The sequence below is a fragment of the Labrus mixtus genome, chromosome 5, assembly GCF_963584025.1.
Source record: "Labrus mixtus chromosome 5, fLabMix1.1, whole genome shotgun sequence".
Lineage (NCBI taxonomy): Eukaryota > Metazoa > Chordata > Actinopteri > Labriformes > Labridae > Labrus > Labrus mixtus.
The window spans coordinates 25,352,359-25,378,762 of NC_083616.1; the positions used below are offsets into that span (position 1 = coordinate 25,352,359).

General features: G+C 40.4%; 2 protein-coding genes across 2 annotated transcripts; both read left to right on the forward strand.

Annotated features, from left to right (window-relative positions):
* The first annotated feature begins 75 nt into the window (after positions 1-75).
* On the forward strand, positions 76-18,285 carry ercc8 (excision repair cross-complementation group 8). The gene is made up of 12 exons (XM_061038787.1): positions 76-413; positions 4,049-4,144; positions 4,299-4,400; positions 4,903-5,026; positions 5,879-5,960; positions 6,959-7,027; positions 7,120-7,186; positions 9,510-9,613; positions 10,125-10,249; positions 13,804-14,001; positions 16,104-16,199; positions 16,925-18,285. The coding sequence occupies exons 1-12, from the start codon at positions 337-339 to the stop codon at positions 16,988-16,990; spliced, it is 1,206 nt and encodes a 401-aa protein (XP_060894770.1). The 5' UTR covers positions 76-336; the 3' UTR covers positions 16,991-18,285.
* Positions 18,286-18,561: 276 nt separating this feature from the next.
* elovl7a (ELOVL fatty acid elongase 7a) lies at positions 18,562-24,966 on the forward strand. Its single transcript, XM_061038790.1, has 8 exons — positions 18,562-18,690; positions 20,833-20,916; positions 21,010-21,200; positions 22,381-22,461; positions 22,582-22,638; positions 22,725-22,830; positions 22,924-23,060; positions 23,553-24,966. The coding sequence occupies exons 2-8, from the start codon at positions 20,853-20,855 to the stop codon at positions 23,799-23,801; spliced, it is 885 nt and encodes a 294-aa protein (XP_060894773.1). The 5' UTR covers positions 18,562-18,690; positions 20,833-20,852; the 3' UTR covers positions 23,802-24,966.
* Positions 24,967-26,404: the final 1,438 nt, after the last annotated feature.

A 26,404-nucleotide genomic window follows, 5' to 3' on the forward strand; every position in this document is an offset into this window, starting at 1 on the left:
TGGTGATTGGAGGATTAAACTTGACCGGCCAATCAGCGCATTCGTGGTTGAAACGACGTCACTTCCCAACATGGTTGCCCATTGTGTGAAGCTTGCTACGAAGTTAGTTGAAATCATGGTAAAATAAACGCTGGACATCAGAGGAAAGCACCATGTTTACTTTTAACTAACAAATATTGCTAATACGGAAGTTATGAACACCAGCATGTCTGTTTCGACTCGATTCGACTTCATTAAAAACGTATTCCAGTGAAAACAACATGCCTGCTAACAGTAGCACAGAGCACCTTCTCGCCTTCCTCTTAAAATAAGAGAAACATCCTTCAAATCGAAACGATGTTGGGATTTCTGACGGCTCGACAAGCTGGTTTGGATGATCCTCTGCGTCTGAGACGTGCTGAGTCAACAAGAAGGTGAGGAGGGATGCAGGTAAAGGGAAAGTTTTAATGGACAGACAAAGAGTTGTGTTTATATTACACAATGTACCTTTATATTAGGATATGTTTAGGGTATGTTTAGGGTATGTTTAGGGTTAGGGTATGTTTAGGATATGTTTAGGGTTAGGGTATGTTTAGGATATGTTTAGGGTTAGGGTATGTTTAGGATATGTTTAGGGTATGTTTAGGATATGTTTAGGGTTAGGGTATGTTTAGGATATGTTTAGGGTATATTTAGGGTATGTTTAGGATATGTTTAGGATATGTTTAGGATATGTTTAGGATATGTTTAGGGTATGTTTAGGATATATTTAGGATATGTTTAGGATATGTTTAGGGTTAGGGTATGTTTAGGATATGTTTAGGATATGTTTAGGGTATGTTTAGGATATATTTAGGATATGTTTAGGGTATGTTTAGGATATGTTTAGGATATGTTTAGGATATGTTTAGGGTATGTTTAGGTCCCTGTAGAGGAAAGTATGAAGATTGGAGACGCATTTATTTGATAGCCTTTCACTCTAAACAAGATTATTAACGCAACACTTTTGTTTTTGCTCCAATTTTTCACTAGTTGAAAAAGGTAACAGCCCCTTTCTATGTACACAAAATGCCTCTTCACAAAGCCTGTCGATATCTGGTGTTGCCACCATTTGTCTCAAACAGTGCAACACATCTCCTTTGCATATACACTGCCTGTCCAAAAAGAAAAAGTCGCCACCAGGGCCGTATCCGAATTGCCAAGTACCTACTCAATCTTTCAGTAGGCAGTAGGCAGTACGTACTATCCGTGCTGTATACTGTTTAGTACCTACTATTCAGTATGCACACACAGTAGGCAGATATTTGTTCCTACTTGTTCTGATTCATTCAGTATAGAAGTGACGTTTTTTTTGTTTAGCTTTATTCAAGAGGAGTAATGCACATATACAGTCAGGTAAACAAAAAACAATTTCACAATGTAAATCAAGTAAAAGGCAGATTAAATAACTAAATAACATACAGTACATAAAGGAAAGAACAAATGAAAGACAGTAATATACAGAATATAAAGTAAAATAAACCAATAAAGACGCATTTACATAGTGAAATCATTATTTAAATAGAGGGAGAAAGGTTTTATAATAATGCAGACATTTGTTATATTTTCTGTTGTTAATTAAAAGTAGTGATTTCAGTCGGGACTTTAACTCTAGATTAAAAATTGATTAAATTAATCCACGCTCCTTTGTTTTGATTTGGAGAAGTGACGATTTACGTTTAATTTCGCACTGCATTGTGGGTGGTAAAATACAATTCATTTCCTGAAAGCACGCATCCGATCCATACTGCATGAAACCCGGAAGTCAGTATCCATACTGAAATGTTCAGTATACTGAGGTGGACCCAAAAAATGCATACTGAATGACCACGAGAGTTCAGTCTACTGAAACTCCCTACTGAAAAGTACGTACTGCCTACTGAACTGTGACAATTCGGAAAGGGCCCTGGCTTTAACTAAGCAAATAGGTAAGAGCCTCCCATTGGATAATAACTGCATGGGCGATTATCGTTCAGCTGGCAACAAGTTATTTAACCCCAACTGATGCAATGAGTAGCTTCTCATTTCTTAAACTTCTGTGTTGAAAGACCCATCCTGTGGTCGTGGAAAAGATGTTAAGTCTGTTTGAGAAGAGTCAAATCATTGGCATGCATCAAGCAGAGAAAACATCTAAGGAGATTGCAGAAACTACTAAAATTGGGTTAAGAACTGTCCAACGCATTATTAAAAGCTGGAAGGAAGATTTCCCCTGTTCCAGAGTGATCAGGGTAAGAAGAGAGGCAGATGAAGTGATGCACCCATCATGCCTTGTGCTTACTGTACAAGCCTGTGGGGGCAGTGCTATGATCTGGGTTTGCTGCAGTTGGTCAGGTCTAGGTTCAGCAACATTATGTGCCTGCTGACTACCTGAATATACTGAATGACCAGGTTATTCCATCAATGGATTTTTTCTTCCTTGATGGCATGGGCATATTCCAAGATGACAATGCCAGGATTCATCGGGCTCAAATTGTGAAAGAGTGGTTCAGGGAGCATGAGACATCATTTTCACACATGGATTGGCCACCACAGAGTCCAGACCTTAACCCCATTGTAGAATCTTTGGGATGTCCTGGAGAAGACTTTGCGCAGTGGACCGACTCTCCCATCATCAATACGATTTATTGGTGAAAAATGAATGCAACACTGGACGGAAATAAATCTTGTGACATTGCAGAAGCTTATCGAAACAATAATCGTAATCAAAGCTAAAGGCGGTCCAACGAAATATTAGAGTGTGTGATCTTTTTTTTTTGGCCAGGCAGTGTAGTTGTTCAGGTTGCTGATAGTGCACTGTGGAAAGTCGTTGCACTCTTCAATGGCTGTGCAAAGTTGCTGGATATTGGCAGGAACTTGAACAAGCTGTCGCATATGCCGATCCTAAGCGTCCCAAACATGCTCATCGTGTGACATGTCCGGACCATGCAAGAAATGGGATGTTTTCATCTTCCAGCAATTGGGTACAGATCCTTGCAACATGAGGCTGTGCGTTATCATTCTGCAACATGAGGTGATGGATGATTGGCACAACAATGGGCCTCAGGATCTGGCCATGGTATCTCTATGCATTTGAAAGGCCATCATTAAAATGCACCTGTGTTTGCATATGTCTGACCATACCATAACCCCACAGTCACCCATACAATCTGCCATCTGCCTGGTACAGTGAGCATGGTGATTAATCAGTGAAAAGAACCCTTCTCCAAAGTGCCAGACCTTATGAAAGGTGAGAAATTGCCAACTCCATGAACTGCAGTAAGGTCAAGACCCCAGTGAGGACGATGAGCATACAGATGAGCTTCCCTGAGACGGTTTCTGACAGTATGTGCAGAGATTGTTTGGTTATGCAAACTAATTGTTTCATCAGCCGTCTGGGTGGCTCGTCTCGGACGATGTTGCAGGTGAAAATGCCGGATGTGGAGGTCCTGATCTGGTGTGGTTACACGTGGTCTGTGCTTGTGAGGCTGGTCGGATGTTCTGCCAAATTCTCTGAAACGACTTTGGAGACGGCTTATGATAGAGAAATGAACGTTCCCTCTTTGCTCCGCTGGACATTCCTGCAGTCAGTATGCCAATTGCACGCTCCCTCAAACCTTGGGGCATCTGTGGCAATGTGCTGTGTGATAAGACTGCACATTTTCAAGTGGGCCTTTTATTGTGACCAACGTAAGGTTCACCTACATAAAACAATCTTGGATCTTTGATTTCAACTCGGGGAAAAATTGAGAAATGAATATTGATTTTAAATGTAAACACAACACTTATCTTATTTCTCTTATTATTTAATTTCTCTTTTTATGTTTTGTTCAGTGTACTTGCATGATATACCAATTCCATAATTTGCCTACAGTTAATCCTCTTTGGATCCATTAACTGATTAGTTTGTCATATTTCCATTATGTATCTAATTTGCTACACAAGGGTTTGTTGTTGTATTCCATTTTTTTTTTTAATCGTTTATCTTTTGATAATATGAAAAATGAAGTCCCCAGTGATGTAAAGCTCTTCTGTCTGTCTGTGTGTCTTAAAGGGTGCTCAGTCTGAAGTTGAATCCTGACAGAGACGTGGACAGAATCCATGGAAATGGCATCAACACCATTGATATTGAAGCAGTAGAAGGCAGATAGTAGGTCCACTCGTGACTACGTTACTGTTACTGAATGCCAAATTACTACACCACAGAACTCTTTAAAGACATAATACTTAATTTCAACAGATGATTTTTGGATGAAAAGCATTTAGTACACACACAAACATGTTTAACTGTCTGTGTTGTTTAGCATGTTGTCTGGCGGAGCGGACGGTGTGATCGTAATCTATGACCTGGAGAACTTCGGCGGGAAGCAGCAGTACACCTGCAAGGCGGTTAGCACAGTAGGCAGGTTAGTGTAACTCCCTTTACCCTCTTTGTCCATGAGAGGGCGCCATTGCATAAAACTCTCACACCACCAAAGTGTTTCAAGTCTTGTTCACTGACATGTTCAATTAGGCTACATACTCTACATACAAGAGTGTATGTGTTTCTCCCCTCAGATCGTCTTTAAATGTTGGTGTGAGCAGAAACATCCTACTATATTTTATTTGAAGACTTGAACACATTGCTCTGATGTTCTTGCAGATGGCTACAAGAGGCAATGTTACCTCAGTCTACACTGTCATATCAAAATGTATACTGACTTTGAAACATCAAATTTCAAATCCACATGAATGAACCAAACTACAGGAGAATGTTGCATAAGGCTGTGTCGTGCTAATATAGCTTGTTTTTTTTTTACATTGAGTATGATAGCTTACACTGTTTTAACGTGCTGTGTGTTTGAAGAGGGACTCAAAGAATCGGTGTGGCTTTCTGAGCAAATGTTTCCCTTTGTCTTTTCAATAAAGGTCGAGTCGGCATGTGCACAAATTCAGTGTGGAGACGGTCCAGTGGTATCCGTATGACACGGGCATGTTCATCTCCAGTTCCTTTGACAAGACCATGAAAGTGTGGGACACAGAAACGTTGAAGGTAATGAAAGTCCCCGACAGACTTTTGCCCTCTGCTCTGTCTCTTCCGCTCTCTTTTTCTCTATTTTCTGCTTCATGCTTCCTACCTTTCCGTGCCACAAAGTCCCATATGGCAGGCCCTGGGCTGTGCTAGAGTTACGCTGGCACCACGGTTACCTCGAAAGGTCAGGGAAGGGACAGAAAGGAATCAGCCGACCTTTTGTTTGTCTCAGTCTGTGTGTTTCTTTCTCTGGTTCCCACAACAACACACACACGCACACACAGAACCATTAAATTATTTATTGTGGTCATGTATTTGCACTTTATTGTGTGCTTTGCAATGTAGTGCACATAGTGTGTTTGTATGTGTGGTGCTGTTGTGCAAACAGAGCCTTGTGTGTGTCTGGTGTGTGTATGTATGTGTGTGTGTGTGTGTGTGTGTGTGTGTGTGTGTGTTTGCGTGTTTGCCCATTGGCTGAGTCTATGCCGGTGCTGGCACACACTGACAGATGGGGCACAGAGAGGCTTTTTATATTTGCTGAAGAATTTGCATTGTGACCGCTGCTGCTGCTGCTGCTGCTGCTTGGGGTGATCTGCCTTCTGAGCTCTGAGCTGCATTGCCCTCCATCTCTACTTGCATTAATTTTATTTTTTTACCTTATCCCTTCTCTGACCTTGTTCCCTGCTCTGTTGTGAATTTGTACCAGAGTAAAACTTATTCTCAAGGGTTCTGTTTGAGGTCATGCATGTATATTTGATGCACACCCTATGATAATGGCTTGAATGTGGCACTGACCATGCAGGTAGCTGATTGACCCTGACCCTCTCTCTTTGTCTTTCTCCACTTCTGTTCTTTCACTTTGTGATTCCTCAGCCTGCTGAAGTCTTTGAGTTTGAGGGCAACGTCTACAACCACCACATGTCCCCCATCGCCAGGAAGCACAGTCTCATTGCAGGTGTGTTTGTTTTTTTGTTTGGCTTAGTTTAGTGACACAGTTTCAACCCCCTGTCATTATGTGCCAAAAACAAGCCCATCAGTCACCCTGTCGGTCATTAGTATGTTGCTCCAGGCATTGAACTACATGTTTCCCTGCAGCACGCCACACACAAAGCCCCTTCCCTGTACTCAAAGCTTTTAACACAGGTTATGAAATGACATGTACCTTCAGGGGACAGAAGTGGTACAGAAGCTTGTAACGCATGATTTCAGGTTCAAAGACAGATTTCTTTTGGAGGAGAAAAAAAAAAAAAAAAAAGAGAAGGAATCTAGGTGCGTCACCAGGCAGGACCGACAGGTTACTCATGCCTGCTGAGTGCTCATAAATGCACACAAAGGTGCGCACGCAGTCTCTCTGACACGCCTTTTGCTAAGCTACAGACAACCCTAGTGTGTGGTTTTTTGTGTCTTTCCCTCTCAGTCGTGTCACAAATGCTTGTCAAACTGGTTTTTAAACAGCCTTGGAGTGGACCATTCCACCCAGGAAGATGCTTTAAAGGGAGTCTGTCCTTGAAAAGCACAAGTAGCTCATTCATTCTGGGCGACTTTGGCTACTAAGATTTGAATGACAACCATCTTTTTTTGTTGTTGTTCTGTTTAATGTCAGCAGCGCTCACCCTGCCCTCCTTTCAGGTATACATGCTGGTGTTAATAAGAAGTTTGTATCAGTGATCTGTCTGATAACCACACCTTATCTGTGAAACCTGGAACACTAGTATCATTTGGAGAGCACCTCTCCCTTAAACACTCATCGTAGCAGATTACACTCCCATATTTGTAACTGTCTGTAAATTAGGACAATGTTGATTAGCTGGAATGTAATATTACACATTGATTAGATGAATCATGGGATATTCAGCTTTTAAGTTATCCTTGTAATCCTTTTTTAAGGTTTTTATGAAGAACCTAATGGCAGCTTTTTGGTCTTAACTGTTTTTTTTACCCCCTTATTTTCAGTTGGCACCAAAAACCCTAAAATCCAGCTGTGTGACCTGAAGTCTGGTTCACGGATTCATGTTCTTCAAGGTTAGTTAAGTGCAGACCAAGAATACACACCCTTTCTTGTGGCTCAGTGGGTTTTTTTTCTTCTCGCATAAACAAAATTTTTGTCCTTTTAGGTCACAGGGCAGAGGTGCTGTCTGTGCGGTGGTCGCCCAGATACGAGCACATCTTAGCTTCTGCCAGGTAGGCTCTATTAGCTGACAGTATTTCATTCATTATTTCACTTTTTATGTATAAGTATTTACAATAGAAAAATAATAAACCAATAATAAACACTTAAAGAAGAAGCAGAGTGGGGTTTTCGAACTGACTTCACCAACAAGGTGCATGAAGAGTGATCGGCTTGGAGAGGTCACAAAAGTAAGGCAACACTTGTAGTATGAAGATCAACTTTATTAACAGAGTTTTTAGAAAGTGTTAAAGAGCCCATATTATGCCCTTTTTGGGGTTCATATATTTAATCTATGTACCTACTTTTGTATGTTCACAATACCTAAAGTCAGAAAAAAGTGTCTGTTTTCATGTACTGCTCCTCCTTGCTCCCTCTACGCTCTGAGTCCGTCCGCTACGCTCTGTAGAGCCCACACTGTTAGACCCCACGTGGGCCAAGTCTGCTCTGATTGGTCTGCCGATCCGCTCCGTCGTTATTGGTCAGTTGCTCAGCACGCGTCTCGGAAATTTCTACATGAGCTGCAGGGCTTGCCACAACGAGCCAATGGGCTTAGATCAGTGATCTCACACTGACAATGACGTCAGACTGACACATTTTTATGGAGGGGGGCTAGAACATGCAGCTAATGCTACAGCTAACAGGAGGACGTAGGAGAAGTCGCGTTTCCGCGGACTTTGAATTTTTGCACATAGATGTGCCTAAACATGCACAGGACACTTGGAAAACACACTAAAGAGCATATAAAACCAGAAAAAGCAGAATATGGGACCTTCTAATAGAACAAGTAATAAACAGACAGAAAATAAAAGAAGCTATATACAAAAGAAAGACACATTTATCAAGCAGCAACCTCCAGTCTTGAAAAATGAAACCAATGCGGAAGTGCAAAATCCTGCAGTTCGTTGAGTGTCCACTTGAGGCCGGCCCCGAGAGCCGCTGAAGTCACATACACACCACAGCTAAAAAAAACATTTTTATAGCAGAAATAAACATGTTTACAACCTGGTACAAAAACAAAATATGTATAATTAGTTATTGTAATACTGGGCAAACACTGTAGGGAGGGGGATTTTATTTAAAATAGCTCCATTTTGATTTTATGAATGATAAGTGTTATCGATTGTAAGGCGTGTAGCTGACATGATTGACAGGTGGGCGCAATGTAACGGTTTGTCGTAAGGCTTAAAACCCGCTCCAGCTCCGGCTCTAAGCCTGTCGTTAGGTTGAATGAAAGTTAGGCTGAGACAGGACTTCCTTTCAGGCTGCTGAGGATGAACCTCCGGATCCCCCTGCTGTAACAGATGGCTGACGTGACTCGTGCTTCATCCATTAATATTAACAGTCTATGGTGTTCATGAGGTCAGGGAGCTATCTGTACATGAAGGCAAAAAATGTACCTTATTCAAGCTAGGTACTGCACGTGATGCATCCATTAATCATTAAAAGTCTGTTTCACTGGCTGAATCAATATAACACCGCACCCCCAGTTCTTTTTGGAGCCGTATGAAGTAGGTCACCTGTTCTAAAAGATGTCATTGTTTAACAATGTTGATAAGAAAAGAGCCAGCAGCAGGGCCTTTTTTCTAAAGCCATCACTTTGAAAAGGCCTCTTTGCTTGATGCCAGTAAGAGCTTTAAAAGGTAGGCATCATGTTTACTCAGTCCATCAGGAATATGTCCAAGATAGAGGGGGTGTTGTTATACTCATAGTGAAACTCAGAGTTTCTGATATTGTTGCTGCTTTCTTCCAGAAATGCTGGATAAGGGGGCAGGCCCGAAAAAATCTGAGCATGGTCCACCATAACATTCCCAAATTCCCAACTGACAGTTGACTGTTGGGAATGTGGAGGCCATACACTTTCTTTAAACTTTCATGAGTTCTTGTCATTTACCTCCCACCAATCTGGTTACACTGCGACTCCGAGTCAAGGATAATAACACCAGATTGCTATCGAAAAGCCACTGTAGTAGCCCTATCAGTACAGCATATGGCAGATACAGTCCCCAGCCTGCTTTATGCTACATTAGACCTGCTAATTAACCAAGTGGGATTGATGTGCCGCTGTCCCTGCGGACTGTAAGTGATTTTGAAAACAACAGGCACAGAGAGGCACTGAGAGAAGTCAATGTTAAGCTATGACGGAGGAGCATTTAAAATTCCCAACAGAAAACTGACCTTAAAAACGAATAGTGTTTATCAAACTCGCAATTTTAAGCCAAAGTCGTACGTATAAACCCTTGAGATACAAAATTGAATGACCATTCTTAGTGTTATTTGTAAAACATTTATGGGAGAGTGTAAAACTATTGTAACTCTACTCATTTTCCCTCGAAGTGCAGACAGCAAAGTGAAAGTGTGGGATGTGCGTCGGGCTTCTGGTAGTCTCCTCACTCTGGACCAGCACAACGGAGACAAGTCGAAAGCCTCCTCTGAGGCAGGTACTGTTACCTCTTCCCTTTTCATCTTCTTTTTCTCCACAGCATTGCATCATTGATCCACAGTGGGCAGGGCTCTTGGTAGAAGTTTAAGACTTTGTTTAAAGAAGGGGCTGACTGTCCTGAAATCTCATGTGCATATGCGAACACAGCGTAAGATGTACCTGTATCATTGCACTACAATGAAACATTTTAAAAAATCATGATATAACAGAAAAGTAACACGGTTCCTCCTAACAGCTGGGACTTTCAGGTTATTCAGGTTAGCACAGGGGAGCATGTCTATGTGGAGGAGAGGTTAACATTGTGCACATGCAGTAGCTGTTTTTCTTGCATGTGCCAAATGCTAGTTAAAGGAAACCAGTCTTCCTCAGCTGCTCTTTGAAATGATAGGCGACAAGGGGTTTGACAGAAAATGCCCTAAAAGCACCGCCGTTGATAAATATGAGAGAAAGTATGCACTGTTAGTTCTTAACAAGCACATTGTAACCTTGTCCTCCGTGTGTTTTACCAGTGAACACAGCTCATAATGGCAGAGTGAACGGCCTGTGCTTTAGTGGAGATGGCCTCTATCTTCTCACCACGGGGACTGATGACAGGATGCGACTATGGAATAGTGCCACTGGGGAAAACACACTGGTAAGGAGGATTGTGTGAATGTGTTTGAGAGGAGAGTGAGCCACTTTGGATTAACACTTTGGTCAATTCAAATGAAAAGGGTCTGCAAGATCAGTGAAGGTGTGGAGCAACATTTGAATGAATACTCCCAATGTCCTGATGATTCTTTGCAGGTTGGTTTTTCATAAACTTGGGAAAACTGTTCTTATGTGGTCATCTCTGAAAGACAGGTTACACTTGATTTGTTGTTTTTTGATTTTTTTTTTTTGGGGGGGGGGGGGGGATTTACAAATGCATACCTTTGCATGATGTTGTGTAGTGTTGTAGTCAAGACCACACTGGGCGGGACCAAGACGTACCTGAGACCAGAGTGCTCCGAGACCAAGGAAGGGCGAGACCGAGACAAGACCAAGACATTTAGGGATCAAGACCGAGTCAAGATAAAGACCACAAATATCACTGAAAAATCATCATCTTGTGTGCAGGGGCGCGTCACTCACTTAGACCGTAACACCAGGAAGGTTGCGGTCGTAACTGGGGGATAAAAATCAAACTATGTATGAATTGTTGAAAAAGTTATTTGTTGATTTACTGGAACAAACAGTGCATTAGAAAATGCTTTAAACTGATTGACCACTGGAAGTGAAAGTGTCATATCTGGGACAATATTGGTTGGTTTTGATGTCACGCTGTACCTACTTGTAAATATGAACCTTACATCTCAGTGGTGCAACCAAACAATGACACAACTACTGTCAAAACCTAACTAGTTTGAGCGCATGTTTTAGTGTCGACTTCACATGCAGACTTAAGACAGAAAGTGCACATACCTGGTGAAACAAGCCACTGCTTTGAATCTCTCAATTGTATGTGTTAAGTATATCAACTTCCTGAAATGAATGAGAGTAAAATAAGTCATTCTCGCCTGTTGTAACTGCCCAGAAAGTCAGAAACAATTAAGCACTGCTTGTGTAAACATTGATTACCACATTCCTAAAAGCTCAAGTACACTGCCATTACTCTCAGATTAGGTGTCAGTGTGATTTCTTGTCCTTTGGGCTACCTAAAGGCTGTAGAGGCCCTGCTGCTTACGCAGAATGCTGCTGTGCAAGTTTTAAGTGGGTCAGGATACCAAGCACTGATCCCTGCTCTTCCTTTTACTACATGTTGTCACCCACCATTCATATGGATTTGGAAGTTGAACCAAGCCTGCTGTATGAACATGAACATGAGAACCTGATTTAAATATCTGGGACATTTTGTCAAACTTACCTGAATGAAAACATTTTGAACCAAGTTAAAAATTGACAAGCTCTTCAGTTTGAGATGTCTTGAAATTGTAAAATTGTATTTTTTTTTTTTTATCTCAGTACATGCCTTAGGACTACAGATGAAATTCAGCTAATGTGCTTCTCTCTACGCCGATGACGTTTTGTTATTCTGAAGCATCTCGGAAGTCTCCATCTTTGGAGTTATTGAGATCATTAAAACTTTCGGGCGGTTCACAGGCTATGAAATCAACTATACAAAATCAGAGGCTATCCCTTAGCTCTTAATAACCTTTGAACATCAGATAGCACCGCCCCTTTACGATGGGTTTGTTAATATGGGTATATACGTTTATAATACTCCATCCTTCTCTGGTCTTTATAAAGCCGATTTTTTTGGTTTTAATCTGCAGAATTAAAGATGATCTGGCGTGCTGGATTTTCCTCCCTTTATCTCTTTTAGGTAGAATAAATCATTTTAAAATGAACATACTCCCTCTGCTGCTTCATGTTTTCCAAATGATGGATATTTTGTCAACACTGCACTGTGATTTCCACAGCTGATCTCATGCTGTGACACAGGAGAGAGGGAAGATATCAAGGGCAGGCTGCTCTTAAATACCTGCATTTCTGAAAAGGCCTCCTTGACAATATTTGTTTTGGCAGTTAAGTTGACTGGAGTCGCTCACTGGGATTCCTCTGAATCAAGGTTTGGGCCAAGACCAAACCAACCAGGCAACAGAAACTTTCCTTTAAAGTGTCTCCATATTATAAGGGAAAATTATTTATCCAACCCCACGATACAAAAAAAACAAAACATAACCTTATCCTAAAGCTTAGGAGAGCTTTGCTGTCTTCTCACTTGGTCTCACTCAGTCCGCTGTTCTAATTTCCTGCTCCGCTGCTGTTGCCATGGTGGACATGTTTCCATCTTCAGGCTGTAGCGTGAAACAACTAGTGACTCCTGGGTGGGAGTCCCTCCTAGGTAAAGATCAGAGTTGGATTGGGGATGAGATAGTGTGAGTTTCTGCCTTTAAATAAAGTGATATAAGAATACATTGCACATTCAGTGCACATTCAGTGAAGTAGTTTCCTCGTCTGTACCTGTTTGTCTTGATTTCAGGGTAACCACAGGTCCTGAAATATTAGTCTTTGTCGAAATGAAAGGCCCTTTGTTTCCTGTCTGAGGCTTTTGAGCTCAGTTGAAGCTTATTTTCATCAGTTATTTCCCCGTTTTGTCTTTTATGGAAATAAGAATGTGTGGACGAACATGCAGGTGCTGGTTCTACAATACAAAGTCCTGAAAATGGTTTCTACTGTGCTCTAACATCGGTTTAGACGATAGTAAAACACTGTTATAAAACAATAATAAAATATTGGTTTGGAGATTTTGTGAGAAAAATAAATAACTCTAACCAACTAAATGTATGAAACCATTTTTCTGAACAGGGTGACAAAGGACTTAAGAGGAAATGGACAGAGATTTAAAAAAAGGAGTGCATGTTGGTGATTAAAGCTCAATGTTAACACAGCTTTTGTTTGCTTACAAGAAAAGTCCACAGGGCAACTTGAAGATCTAGATCTGCAGTTGTTGAATTCTATGTTATGTTCTTGGTATAAGGGTATATTTTTTTTGGTGTTCTATACCCAGCAACTCAACATGTCAAACACAATGGAAAATGAACAATCACCCAGGCAATTGTCTTAAAGCTCCTGTGAGGAACTTTCTGTTTTGGTTCATTGTGGCGACCCCTGTGGTGAAAGCTGTAGCTCTAAATAATTTTCTGGTTTTAAAAAGTATTCTTTAAAACAATCTCTCTGCTTTCTTTTCTTTATTTTTTGAAAGCTTTTATTTTAGCTTTTTTTTTTATTCTAGAGATAGGACAGTGGACAGAGTCAGAAATCAGGGTGAGAGAGAGAGAGAGTGGGGAATGACATGCAAATGACAAATAAGCCACTGATCGGACTCGAACCCGCCCGCTTGGAGGACTACAGCCTCCTGGATGGGTTGCACGCACCAACCACTACACCACAAGCCCCCATCATTCTGCTTTCTTTTATCACTCTTGGAGAAATCAGGAATTAATAATAGCCATGTATAAATAATCGGTTTTATTCCTGATGGTCTGGTTTGCTTTTGTAGGTCATAAAGAAGCATCAAAATGAATTTCAGTCTATTTCATAAGCAGCTGAAACCTCCTCACAGGAGCTTTAAATTATTAAGCCTTTTAGGAACTCTACACGCTGACATTTACACACACACACACACGAGCTGAACCTTGTGTGCCCTCTCTGTTCACCTCACAGGTCAATTATGGGAAGGTCTGCAACGAGAGCCGTAAGAGGCTTCAGTTCACTGTGTCGCGCGGCTGCAGCCCCGAGTTCGTGTTTGTGCCGTGCGGCAGCTCGGTAGCCGTGTACGCCCTCCACACAGGACAGCTGGTCACCATGCTGAGGGGTCACTACAACAACGTCGACTGCTGCGAGTTCCACCCAGACTACCAGGTGAGAGACAAAGTCCCAGGTGGTGAATGTTTCCTGCACCTGGCAGGGACACCCAACATTTTCCTTCGTTTGTATTTCCATCGATAACCTAGATTACATAATGAGAGCTCAGTTTCTGTCTTTCAGCTTTAGTTTGAGTTCCTCAGCCCTTTCTGTGTTTGGACTGATGTCACCGATTAGAAATTTGCAATCACCATGGCAGCCTCCATGAGCCACTTCCATCCAGACAGATATGGTGGTTAGGTCAACATTTCCCGAGCTATACTGAGCTACTGTTCATGCAAATACAGACATGTTGTCTGTGTGATCCCACTCACTGCTCTTATCCTATCAACAGTATCAACTGTGACTCTAAGAAGTCATCCAGTAGTAGTTTCGCTCTCAAAGCACAAAAACCATGACCTCTTAGTAAACTCTCAGAATGAAACATAAAGAGCCAGTTGGACTTGGATGTGATGTTGCAAAAAAAAACTAAATAGCATTCCTAAAACAATATCTAAAACTTCTGTTTCCTTGCAGTCGAAGACCAGAATTATTTGGCTTCTACCAACAAGCTCTGTACAAGACCTGCCAATATCCATAAATGTAGCTGAAAAGTTTGCAGGACCTGATCAAAGAAAATACACACGACACATCCCTATCCAAAGAATTCATTTTTTTCTTCTTCTATGCCAATCCAACTATTATTCTTCCCATATTTGATTATTTTATATGAGCAATCAGATTTTTACGAGGCCAATACCTAACATCCCCGAATTTACAATGGACACATAAAATCACTTATTTTGCAACTGATCAGATGTTATATCAAACCAAAGCAAATATTTCTATTTAATATTTTATCCATCTGTCACTAAACACTCAGCCTTGACTTTTATTGTGCAAATGTATGAATTACTCTTACACAAGAGCACAACGCATCAATTTAGCACAGAAAAGAACAAGCGGACGGGAAGTTAGACACCGAAACAGCATTAAAAACTTTTTTTTCAGACTAAAACACTCAGTTTTAACGGTTCGGTACAATGGCCGTATGTGTGTTTGTTGATTTGTTTGTAGGTAGGCTTTTTATACCGTTTTATACCACATGCATCGTATTATCTCGCGCTGTCGTGAGTGTAATCTGTAATTACCTCAGGAAATATTTTGTCCCGGCACTGCAGCTATTCAGGGATGCTGGAAATGCTCGATACTGATGCGTTGTGAAAAAAAATATCATCCCCAACAGAATTTTTACCCATCAAGAAATGAGCTTCAGAGACAAAAAAAAAAAAAGTTTTAAACCAGGCTGTAAACCTGATTATTGCTGCTGTAAAAATGGGCATTTTACAATGGGACCTAAAGGGGCTTCATGGGGAGCAGCCATCCTCAAGTGGCCACTCTAAGAACTGCAGGTTTTTTTGCACTTCTGCGCTGGCTTCACTTTTCAACATTCGATGATGGCTGCTTGTCTCTGACATATTTTCTGGGGTTTCCCCTGAAATTGAACTAGAGGATGTTAAAGAGGATATGATAACATTCTCAGGAGAAACACAACATTATCTGGATTTATTACACATCTCCCAGGTTTAGAACATTTGACACTTATATGTTTTAAACCTATGTGCTGGGAAACATCTCGATCATTTCTTATCTTTGCACTAGCTGTACATAGTTATCACAACACTCACACCTTTAATCATAATAGGGATGGTATCAATGGCATGTTCATCCCACGGCCTCTTGTGTTTACTTCCGCTGCCAAACATGGGTTTTACATGTATAACACAAGAATGTGGTCCTGCAGCCTGTCACCCGGCAGAGTTCAAGTAAAGACGTCTCGTCTTGAGAATGTGTTTCACTTTTTTTTTTTTCTTTTCCTTTTTTCTTAAATTTTTTGTGTGGCCTCTGATCTGATGTAATAACATTAAACAACCTCAGAACATAGAGAACGTGTCCTGTGACTTTGAGTTTGGTGAATGGTTTTACACTTGTTCCCCGTCATACTTTTTATTCACCTGGTTTGCCTGTCTGTCTTTTGTATTTGCCTCAAGGTGAAGCTTATGCTGATTTGATTTCCTTTGAGTCAGAACTGAGGTGTCCTTGTTTGCCTTCTTCTGCAGGAGCTGTACAGCGGAGGGAAAGACTGTAACATCCTGGCGTGGGTTCCTGTGCTTCGTGCCTCAGATGTGGAAGAAGAGTCAGACAGTGCAAATACGGTACAAGTCCAATAAAATAATACAAGTATTAATTAGTTAATTAGTGCCAATTAAAAACTGCTTTTTGGATTTATGTTGGATTTAAGAGGGACCATGTGTAAAACGTGATCAGCAGATAGACAAAGAGACTGTGAGTTGTAGCTAATATGCACTCTTTAATTTTTTGTTTATCCCACTCCATATCATTAGGTAATTGAGCAACATTAACCACATTATTGTCATATAGTGCAGGCATATTTTTAATCATTATTTTGTATTCAAAGCTCCAGGCTAAGAATTCAAGGAGATGAAACTTTGATTTTCTTCATTCGTCTCCATGGCAGAAATGTGATCATAGACGAGCATCTCATCTCAGGAATAGAGAAACAAAAAACACCTCAGTGTAACCCGGTTTCACAGTGACATAACTTCAAATACAGGAGCAACAACCCCTCCAGCTTTGTCGTGACAACTCTGTCATGCTTGTAGTAATGCTCCGTGTGTCACAAGCAGATCCCCCTCACTCGCCTGATTCCAGTTTAACAAGTCGGTTTATTTAATCTAGTGAACTCGGCAGTAGTTTTGATCAGTCATGAAAATTCCTGTCATCTAAATTTGACAAGGATGTCTGGTTACCTTGTTTACCCATACTGTAAATGGTTGTTCTACCTGTTGGATTTGTATTTGAAGAAGAGTTCATTAATTCACACTTCATAATAAACCTTCATGTTTTTGATTCCTTACAGGGTGCGGCAGAACGGCCCTCGGCGAACCCTGCCTTTCAGGATGCATGGAGCAGCGATGAAGATTAATGACGGTGTTTTTGCATGTGTGGATAAAATTGACATGCAGGTGTTTGAGCATGCAAATGACAACACATGCTTCACTTTGTACTTTGTAAAACGACAGGTCGAGGACACCTGTAGGAAAGCTCTCCTGTTTCATCCTGCAGACAGAGATGACGGCCTTAAAATTAAATGTGTAAATAATTGTTTTATGAATAATGTTTCTTTTTGTACTTTTGATATTAAAATTTGATTGTTGTTGTTTTGTTGTTTCATTGAATACAATTCCAGCATTGTCACGACTATGATATCAAGTTTTATGTTGCAACACTCTTCATAAACTGTTTCAGAACAATTTTGTATTCTTTTATAATTCATGGTAACCACAAGGGGTTTCTGCCAAAGGTTTTGAAAATTCTGTCTGTGCGTTCAATTCATTGGAGTGTAGGTAGTTGCTGTTTTAAAAAAATACTTTGCTTTACTTTTTATGGTTGGACAGCCGGGTCAAATGCTCATAAACATGGCACAGACGCATGTTTTTTGGGCAGTCCTTTTAAGCATCCTAACAATGTCTGTTTAGTTCCCATGTACAGGAATGGATAGTGTTCTTAGTCATCAAACATTCCAGAAAAATAAACATTATCTTCTTTAAGATTATGAAGTTGGGGGATGACATGGATTCATATACAGTTAGTCAAATAAGGAAAGCAAGAAGACCATAAGATACAAGGGGAATACAGACACATTGTTAGCAGTGACACATCTGTTATAATGCTGATGCTCAGAACGTTTAAAAATGTCCTTGAGGTTTTGGTTAAAGGGACATTAAAGGAGTTTAGACAAATATGTGTAAGCGTATTAAACAGTGGTTCTGCAGCTGAGTGGAGGAGAGAGTAACCAGGCTCTCAGAAACGCACATTGTGTTGTTGTCATTCTTTGCTAAGTAAACATCTCTACTCTAAATTAACATCTCTTTAGAAAGCTCTGCTGTCAGTCCTGTCTGAAACTGCAGCGAGGAGTAAAACTGAAACCTTTCCCTCTGTCCAAGCCCATCACAGTTTTACATAATGTTTTTGTTACCATGGGAACTCCTGAACTGGGGCTTCAGAAGGCCCCTCAAAGTTCTTATCAATAACAATATCGTATTGCACTAAGGATGCTAGAATGAGTATGGACACTATAATAATGCAGGATAATGTGTCTGTTCATCTGATCTTATAATGAACTAGTCAGCTCGCTGTTTCCCATGTAACCTGAAGTGTCTTGTATTGTTCTGATCTTTTCTCTGACAATAAAAAAGCTCAAGCTCACATTTTCACTTACCTGAGTAATCTACCTGTGGATTTATTGAGTTTGTTTGGGAAAAAAACTGCACTTGTTGCCCTGCCCTTTTTTTCTTCTTCTAATGAAACCAAATAGTTCTTGTCTGTCAGAGATATCCTTTATAGTTGCGAAATCTATGCATTTTTCCGATGAGGCATCACATTGACACTTCTAGCACTGTCGGGCAAAAACTGGCCAATCAGAGAACAAGGAGTTGTGGTTTCAGCGCAGATCCCGCCCCACGGCGGCCTCCATAAGTCTTGATGAGCGCGCACTATCAGCTCGAAAGCAGTTGGACTCACACCTGTTAAAGTGGAACGGCAGGTGAGCCGGGGGATTTGATACAAAGCGTTTCCGGAACAAGAGGGGTTTCACTGATTATCAGCGGTAGCAGCAAAAAAAAGGTTGGTAAAAAGACTTTTAAATTGCATGTATTTCAGTAAAATGATGAGCAAACTCACAAATAAGAAGTTTGTCGACATTAATGTGAGAACACAGGTGCCTCGATGTGAAAGCGTGCCTGTGATTACTGAAACACTTCTCATCACTGTGAGCCTGGTGGTACCTGTTGAACTTGTTTTTCATCAATTGCGTCACCTGTGTCTCATCAACTCAGCCCCTACTTGAGTGTGGGAAAAAAAACTGATATGGGGGCTCAAAGTAAGATAGTTAATTCTTATTTTAGGGCCTTTAAAGTCAAACTAACAGGGATTTTATAGTCCACAATAACGAGGTCTTTACAAAGTGAGCGTTAAACAAGACCCTTAACCTCAAACAGCATCTGCAAACATGGATAATAACTTAACCAGTTTAAGTTCTTGAATTCATTGTAAAAAATAAATGGGCTGCTTACATTGTAGACATTTCTAAATGGCGCAGGTTTCACCACGGGAGTATCAGCCTTGACATCAATATCCCCCGCTATAACGTGAATCGTTAATTGGCAAGTCCAAGCTTGTCATGTCGTCATTAGTGCGCAGACTCCGTCATTTCAGTTAACTTCACCTCTTCATCCTGCAGCCAGACACACCTAGAAAACCTGTCATGTAGGGTTATGTCCTTTTGTACAGTAGGGTAGGCTACACTACATTTTGGTGTGTGTGTGTTAAATTCGTTGAATTTACCTAATTCTTATCAAATGGGAATACTTCTTTCCAGACAATTTAACCAGAATGTCATATGCGCAAACATCTGGTTTGTGTGGGGAAGTCTCTGAGAGGTTCCCGTTTGTGTTATTTCCTAAAGTACAGGCACGTTTCATAAACCAGACAGTCTGGCTAATTGTGAGCTTTCACCTCCTGAAACCAATATCAGTGATGTAACTCTGCCATGCATGGCACCATGTCCAGACATTTAAACCTGTTACAGGTCTTTATAAAGTACAAACGACTACAATCCATTGGATAGTTCAATGTCTTGTCCAATGGGAAAACGTGTCCCTTTGCCTTCTGTTTTGAAAAATGGCAACTTACTGTCACCCTGACAAAGTGATTAAACTGTAAACCGCTGCATTAGAGCGGTTTTTAAAATGGTCCTTTCACCCTTCTGTGACATCATGAAGTCTTAAGAGTTCTCTGCAAACTCCTGGACTTTTTGTCAGTGGTTAAAGCTTCTCAGATTTCATATTAGGTATCCCGTGTTTATTAGTGATGCACAAGTGTTTAAAATATGGCCTTTTTCCCAGTACAACTATGAATGTTTCTTGAATAGGACCCCCCCCCCCCCCCCTCCTCCTCTGTTGTTCTCTCTCTAACAACAGTGGGACACACTGACTGCTACTCATTGTACTCATCAGACACTCTTGGCTTTGTTTGCCATGCTCAAAGAGTGCCCGAGTGGCCTTTTTCTCCTCCACAGTCCAATTTCAGGAATGGCCCTGAAGTAATAAGTGTAACTTCAAATTATTTCTGCAGTGGATTAGGGATGTCAAGACTCTAGTACAAATCAACTGACAAAGATGTAAGTTTCAATGCCACTGCAACAAAAATACTACATACACGTCAGTACAAAAACATTACAAATGTTTTATGCAATTAAGACAGTGCTCAATCAGGTGCGGCAGCTTTTGATGACTCATTCTGACTTTTTTTTTAAGCGTCTGTACCTATGATACTACTGATCATTAAAGTAGTAGCAGAGGTTCAAGTTCTCTGTAGTGTCAAGTCAACAATATACAAAGTACACAGTGATCGTTCGGTTTGTTTTTTTTAAAACGTGGCGTTGAAACACAACTTTATGTCGGGGGCTCTTCAGCTATTATTTCATTTTTTTTCAAAGAGTGCCTGTTGTGTAATGTTCAGAAGCTGGGTGACTATAAAGAGAAACAGGAACTAGTGGCCTTTAGTCTCATCTAAAGTTTTCAAACAGAAAAGTTTGCTTTCAGTGTGTTTCCACTTTTCCAAATTCAGTGTTTTTATCACCCATTGAATATGTGAGCAAACTTTGCTGAATCACAGAATCTGCATGGCTTCTTATCCACATTATAGTGGTTCCTTTTCTGTTCCGAGCTGACTTCTTAACCTGTACCTTACGCATTTACCTTCTAGGTGAACGGATCTAGTCCAAAATGGAATTTGATCGTATAAAGTCATCGGCTGCCCTCATATATGAAGAGTTCATCCAAAAAGCAGGTGAGTGTTGAAACACTGGAAGAAAAGAAGAAGCCTTCAAAATGACTCCTTGTCATGGTTGTGATTTTAAAACGTTACATTTTCCTCCTTAAGACTCGCGGACAGAGAACTGGCCCCTCATGTCGTCACCTGTCCTCCAAACGATCGTCATCGTGGCATACATTTACTTTGTTACATGCTTGGGGCCTCGGATTATGGAGAACCGCAAAGCCTTCGACCTCAAAGGGATTCTCATCGTGTACAATTTTGGTATTGTGGCTCTCTCGGTCTACATGTCCTATGAGGTGAGTGGTATGTTGCATTGGTGACAAAGGTTTACTTCAGACTTTTGCATGCCACCTGCCCATAACTGAGTGAAGAGTATTTGTTTCCTTGTTGGGTTCTTTGTCAAAGAAAAGCTGCCGTGACACATTCCACAGGCAGTGTTGTGAAACGTGCATGCTCATGGACTTGTTTTATTTTTTTAACTTGACTGTTGGTCTAAGGGTAAACCAGCTCGACAGGTGTACTCTCTTCTGCACTCAGTTACAAGTGTTCCCTGTGAAATGAATAACATCCGGCGTGACTGACTCTTGACAAGCGACTGTCCTGTCGACATGTTGTTTTGTTTAAATGTACTCTACATGAAATGCTAAGAGTGCAAGGGAGGATTGGATTATTTTTTTTCAGAAATTGTAAAAAGCCACCAGGAGCAAAAGAGAGAAACAATAGTGGTCTGTTCAGATTTGATTACTGAGGTTTCTCCAGTCCTTTTGGCGTCTCATAAAGATGAGAAAAGTTAAGCGTATATGTCTCTTGTAAAATACTGTGAGCAAAGAAGGTAGCTCTGTCTAAATTGCACAAATACATTGGCAAGGTTTCCAGCCGTTGCAATGTTTTTATGCAATTTAAACGGTGTGCAGGACTTTCCATGCAGTTTATTCTAATTGAACTGAACTGGGGCAGACAGAGGGGGGAAAAAAAGGGAATCAAACTTAAGTTGTGTTTGATGGTGACAAGTAAAATGAGAGGGTATGAATAATTGTGAATTAACACTTTACAAGATGTGACTTTAGTGGCAGTCAAACCAAAAGTTCCTCACAGGAGCTTCAACTTATTTGTTTATTCCCCCTCACAAACCTCATCCTGCTCTCTTTTGTCTGTAAAATAATATATCACTGGTCCAGAATCTTTGCTGTGAAAATGTGGAGGCTGTGTTTCAGCAGTGTGCTGTTAATCACTTTGTCTCACAGCAGCTGCTGAAGACATTAAATAGTATTATAAAGTAAATCTTCTCTTGGATCTCGTTGCTGTGAAGACTTCTATTTCATAACCTAGCTTTAATTTTGAGAGCCCTTCAAGATAAACAGAATTCACTTCTAAAGTGATATATTTTGGCAGATTTCTTTTCTTCAGGTTTGGAAAATGTGCCTTTGCCACAGTCTGTAACTTGTCATTAACATAATTTTGCACATTTGTCCACAGTTTGTGATGTCAGGATGGGGAACAGGATACAACTTCCGCTGCGACCTGGTCGACTACTCCACTTCGCCGCAGGCTGTTAGGGTAAGTCACTTAGTACACATTTGCATGTACTGCAGAATCTTGATGCATTTAAAAAAAAACCTAGATTAAAACTGTGTGCATTTTAGAACCAGTGCTGAAATATTCCTTTTCCTCCTCTAGATGGCAGCAACATGCTGGCTGTATTACTTCTCCAAGTTCATTGAGATGTTGGACACAGTAAGTAACATGAGTGTTAAAACATTTTTCTTCCTCTATCCCCCGTACTGCTGATCTTGACTGGCTTTACTTCTGTCTCTTTGCAGATCTTCTTTGTCCTGAGAAAGAAAAACAGCCAGGTGACATTTCTTCACGTCTACCATCACTCCATCATGCCCTTCACCTGGTGGTTTGGAGTTCGATTTGCAGCAGGTACGTGTTCTTCCTTGTCATTTTGTTAGGCAACATTTTCCATGGCAGTTACTTGGCACTTTGTAATGTTATTTAATACTCTTAATTTTTCAGGTGGTTTGGGAACCTTCCACGCCCTGCTGAACTGCATCGTCCATGTCATCATGTACTCTTACTACGGCCTGACTGCCTTGGGCCCCAGCTACCAGAAGTTCCTGTGGTGGAAGAAATATCTCACAACCATCCAGCTGGTAGGTTTAGTTTTACCCACAAGGCTCTTTTCTTTGTATACCAAAGGTTCTCAATACATTTAAAGTATTTGCACTTGAGAGGTCTTATCTTGTTGATGGCCCTTCTACTGAGATTTGCCTGTTCACGTGGCAACAGCTTTTACAGCAGGGTATTACATTTGCATTTTACAAACAGCCAGCGAGAGAGAAAACTGCAAGTTCACAGAATCTGCCCTTTTTTCAATACAGGGAATTGTTGGCACGGGCAAACGATAATTATTAGGTGACATGGAAGATATGCGTAACAGCTTTCTAAACTCAGGATAATGGTAATCAAAGTGGTTGACTCCCTCATGAAATGGGAAAGGCACAAACACTAAACTTTAGAACCTTTAAAACCCAAACAAAGAAAATTAATTAAAGTCTTAATATTTATTTTAGAAGTGCCGTACCCCTGGGTTCTTCAAGTCTACTTAAAAGATTCATATTTACCCTTCCTTTCTTGCTCCCCAGATCCAGTTTGTCATGGTGACTAGCCACATTTCCCAGTATTTCTTCCTGAAGGACTGCCCCTACCAGTTCCCTGTCTTCATCTACATCATTGGTACGTACGGCCTGATTTTCCTGTTCCTCTTCCTCAACTTCTGGTACCACGCCTACACCAAGGGAAAGAGGCTGCCTAAAGTGCTGCAGAACCAGACATGGGCACACCACTCCAACGGAGTCATGAATGGGAACGCCAATCATGACAAAGAAGAGTGACGCAGGAGCCGGATCATCAGGGGGTTTCAGGGTTGACCTCACTTACGCAAGAAAACCACAGCAGAGTCTGAGATTCAATCCCAATTTGTTTGGACTTAAATTGCATTTCTACTCGCTATTGCAAAAGACAATCTTTAACTTATGACCAAAGCTATATTTAAAGAGGTTTACTGACCCAAGCTGAAGGGTTTTTAATCTTGTTCTTTTTTGTTTACGCTGAAGATAAAGCCTGTTGGGGTTCAGCTATGGAAGTTTCCAATAACTCTCCTAATCATAAACGAAAAAAAGTGGTTTAAAAATATGTTTCAAATGGACTCTCACTACTCTCTGATTCCATAGCTTCACCTGTAAGACTGTAGTGTAGGACCCTCAGCCTCCCAGTCATACTGAGCCTCCTCTAAACACTTCTAACACGCATCAGTTTTTACCTTTTGTGACTTGATGTTCCTCCGCAGAAGACTTTTGGGAAATCCAGTTTAGGTTTTTAAGAAATATGCACTGATAAGTTTATTTAATTTGACCTTAAAATGTTGTTACAAATGCCCTGTAGTTTAGGTCATTGTTAAAAGGTTGTGTGCATGCAGAACAGGGTGAACACATATCCATGTCCTCTCCTCTATGGCTTGAGTCACACCCACTGCTGATGGTGCAGAGATTTGGTGTAAAGGGCGGTCTTCATACTGTTAAGTCGACACGGTCTCCTATGAAGCACTGGTGTGACGGTGATGCTGGAGAGGAGGGCTAATGCACCACTGTGTCTTGTAGAACCCAGAACATGGTTGGAGTTGAACTACTTCCTTACTTAGGTGACTAACACTGTTTAACAGAACCGCATGATTTGTATGGATTCACTTCTTTTTTTTTTTTTTTTAGTCAGACACAAACATAAGCAGCCTTGCTTGCCCACGTTTCAGTATTTAACTTTGTGTGTTGAAGCGTCTTCAGACGGCGTGAGTCAGGCAGTGTATTGGTCTGGAGCAGTTTTAGATTCAGTTACCATGATCTTAAAGTGAAAAGTGAATGTGACTGAGGACACAGGATCGAGCTTGTCACGACTCAAATCCCTTTATTATACCAATAATACTGTAACTATGTGAAATTAAATGTTTATTTTGAATTTTTATATGTATTTATACAAAAATAAATGATCAATGTAATTTGAAAATTGCCTTTCTGCATTTCTTTGGGGGGAGGGGGTTTGTAAAATGTCCTCTAGTAAACTATTATCAGTTATGTATACAATAAAGGCCTAAAAAGCTGAATATTTACCAAATCTGCATACATTACTCACTTTAAATGAGTATACTGCTTTTCAGACAACTTTCAGATGACCTGTGTTGCTTTAACATGATGACCGCTGGATGTCATCATCCAAATATTTTGAATTCCTCCATTGCCCCGTTAGAAGTCACGACCAGTAGTTTTCTTGCTTTCAACATCGATCTATCCCCGAGAGCAAACATTTATATTTATCTTTCCCTGGAGTTGCAAAAGCACTGAAAACTGCTTGACTTCAATCTGTCACAGTATGTCATCTTGTGTTCTGGCCATTCAAAGTAACAAACTGTTTTTTTTTTGTTTTTGTTTTTTTTTGCTAGATCGCCAGAGGGTTATCCCACTAAAAAAAAGAAAATCACATAATGGGAATACCAGCTCTGTTATTCCAAGAATGACAAAAAGTTGATCTCAAAACAACTGGCAATCATTCTTTTCATGGGAAAATGTTGTAAATAAAATGTCTCCTGGAGGCTGAAGCTAAACTTTATGTTCTTGCAAAGAATAAAAGCTACTCTTGAGCTGTAAAACATTCTTTGTGATAAGATAAAACTTAGACTTTGTTGTTGATCCAAATGCTATTTCTTCAGACTCTCTGGATTAATTTTAAGCTTAAACTCTTGATCGTCATGGACATTTTATTTAAATGTAACTGTGTTTAGTACATGACATATTTTCCACAAGACTCTGTAGGAAACAGAGTAGTAGAGCACAAACACCTTTTCAAAGTCAATGAAGGCTATGTGAAATTTAACTTGACCTGATATTTACCTGTTTTCCCCAGGTGGTGGTGCTGTTTCATAGACTCTAGAGTAGGTTTGCTCTGAACAGTCTCCAGTGCATCATAGTAAAAGTAGATGACTACACAACAATATATATAATTCATTCCACACTCATGAGTAGCCATGACATCTTTACAATAAATCATCTAATTGAAAATATCCTTAAGCAGTAAATGTTTCTATATGTGGATCTCTGTACCTGCTGGATAACAATGGACTGCAGAAACAAACCGAAATGTTTTGCTCTTTTAGGTTAAAAGCTTGTTTCTCTAAATGTTAAGTGTTCAAAAAACAGAGGATTATATTTTACCTGGCATATGTTTTCTTTTTTTAATTATTTTATTAACCAGTAGAGGAACATTTTTCATTCTTATACATGTGGATCCTGCAAGCTTTGAGAAGTTTTATAAGAAGTCCTAATTTAAAGCCAAAGTGACACAGGAATGACATAAAAACATCACGTTAATGTCCATGAGAATCAAGATCAGATCATATGGAAAATGTGTGAGTGGACCTGAAAAACCTCATCTTACTCGCTTTGTGCAA

Coding starts and splice junctions, on each gene's coding strand:
- ercc8 (XM_061038787.1), top strand. CDS start 337: ATGTTGGGATTTCTGACGGCTCGACAAGCTGGTTTGGATGATCCTCTG. Junction 4,401..4,902: donor GCGGTTAGCACAGTAGGCAG/GTTAGTGTAACT, acceptor TTTTCAATAAAG/GTCGAGTCGGCATGTGCACA. Junction 10,250..13,803: donor CCACTGGGGAAAACACACTG/GTAAGGAGGATT, acceptor TTCACCTCACAG/GTCAATTATGGGAAGGTCTG.
- elovl7a (XM_061038790.1), top strand. CDS start 20,853: ATGGAATTTGATCGTATAAAGTCATCGGCTGCCCTCATATATGAAGAG. Junction 22,639..22,724: donor TCATTGAGATGTTGGACACA/GTAAGTAACATG, acceptor GTCTCTTTGCAG/ATCTTCTTTGTCCTGAGAAA. Junction 22,831..22,923: donor TGGAGTTCGATTTGCAGCAG/GTACGTGTTCTT, acceptor TTAATTTTTCAG/GTGGTTTGGGAACCTTCCAC.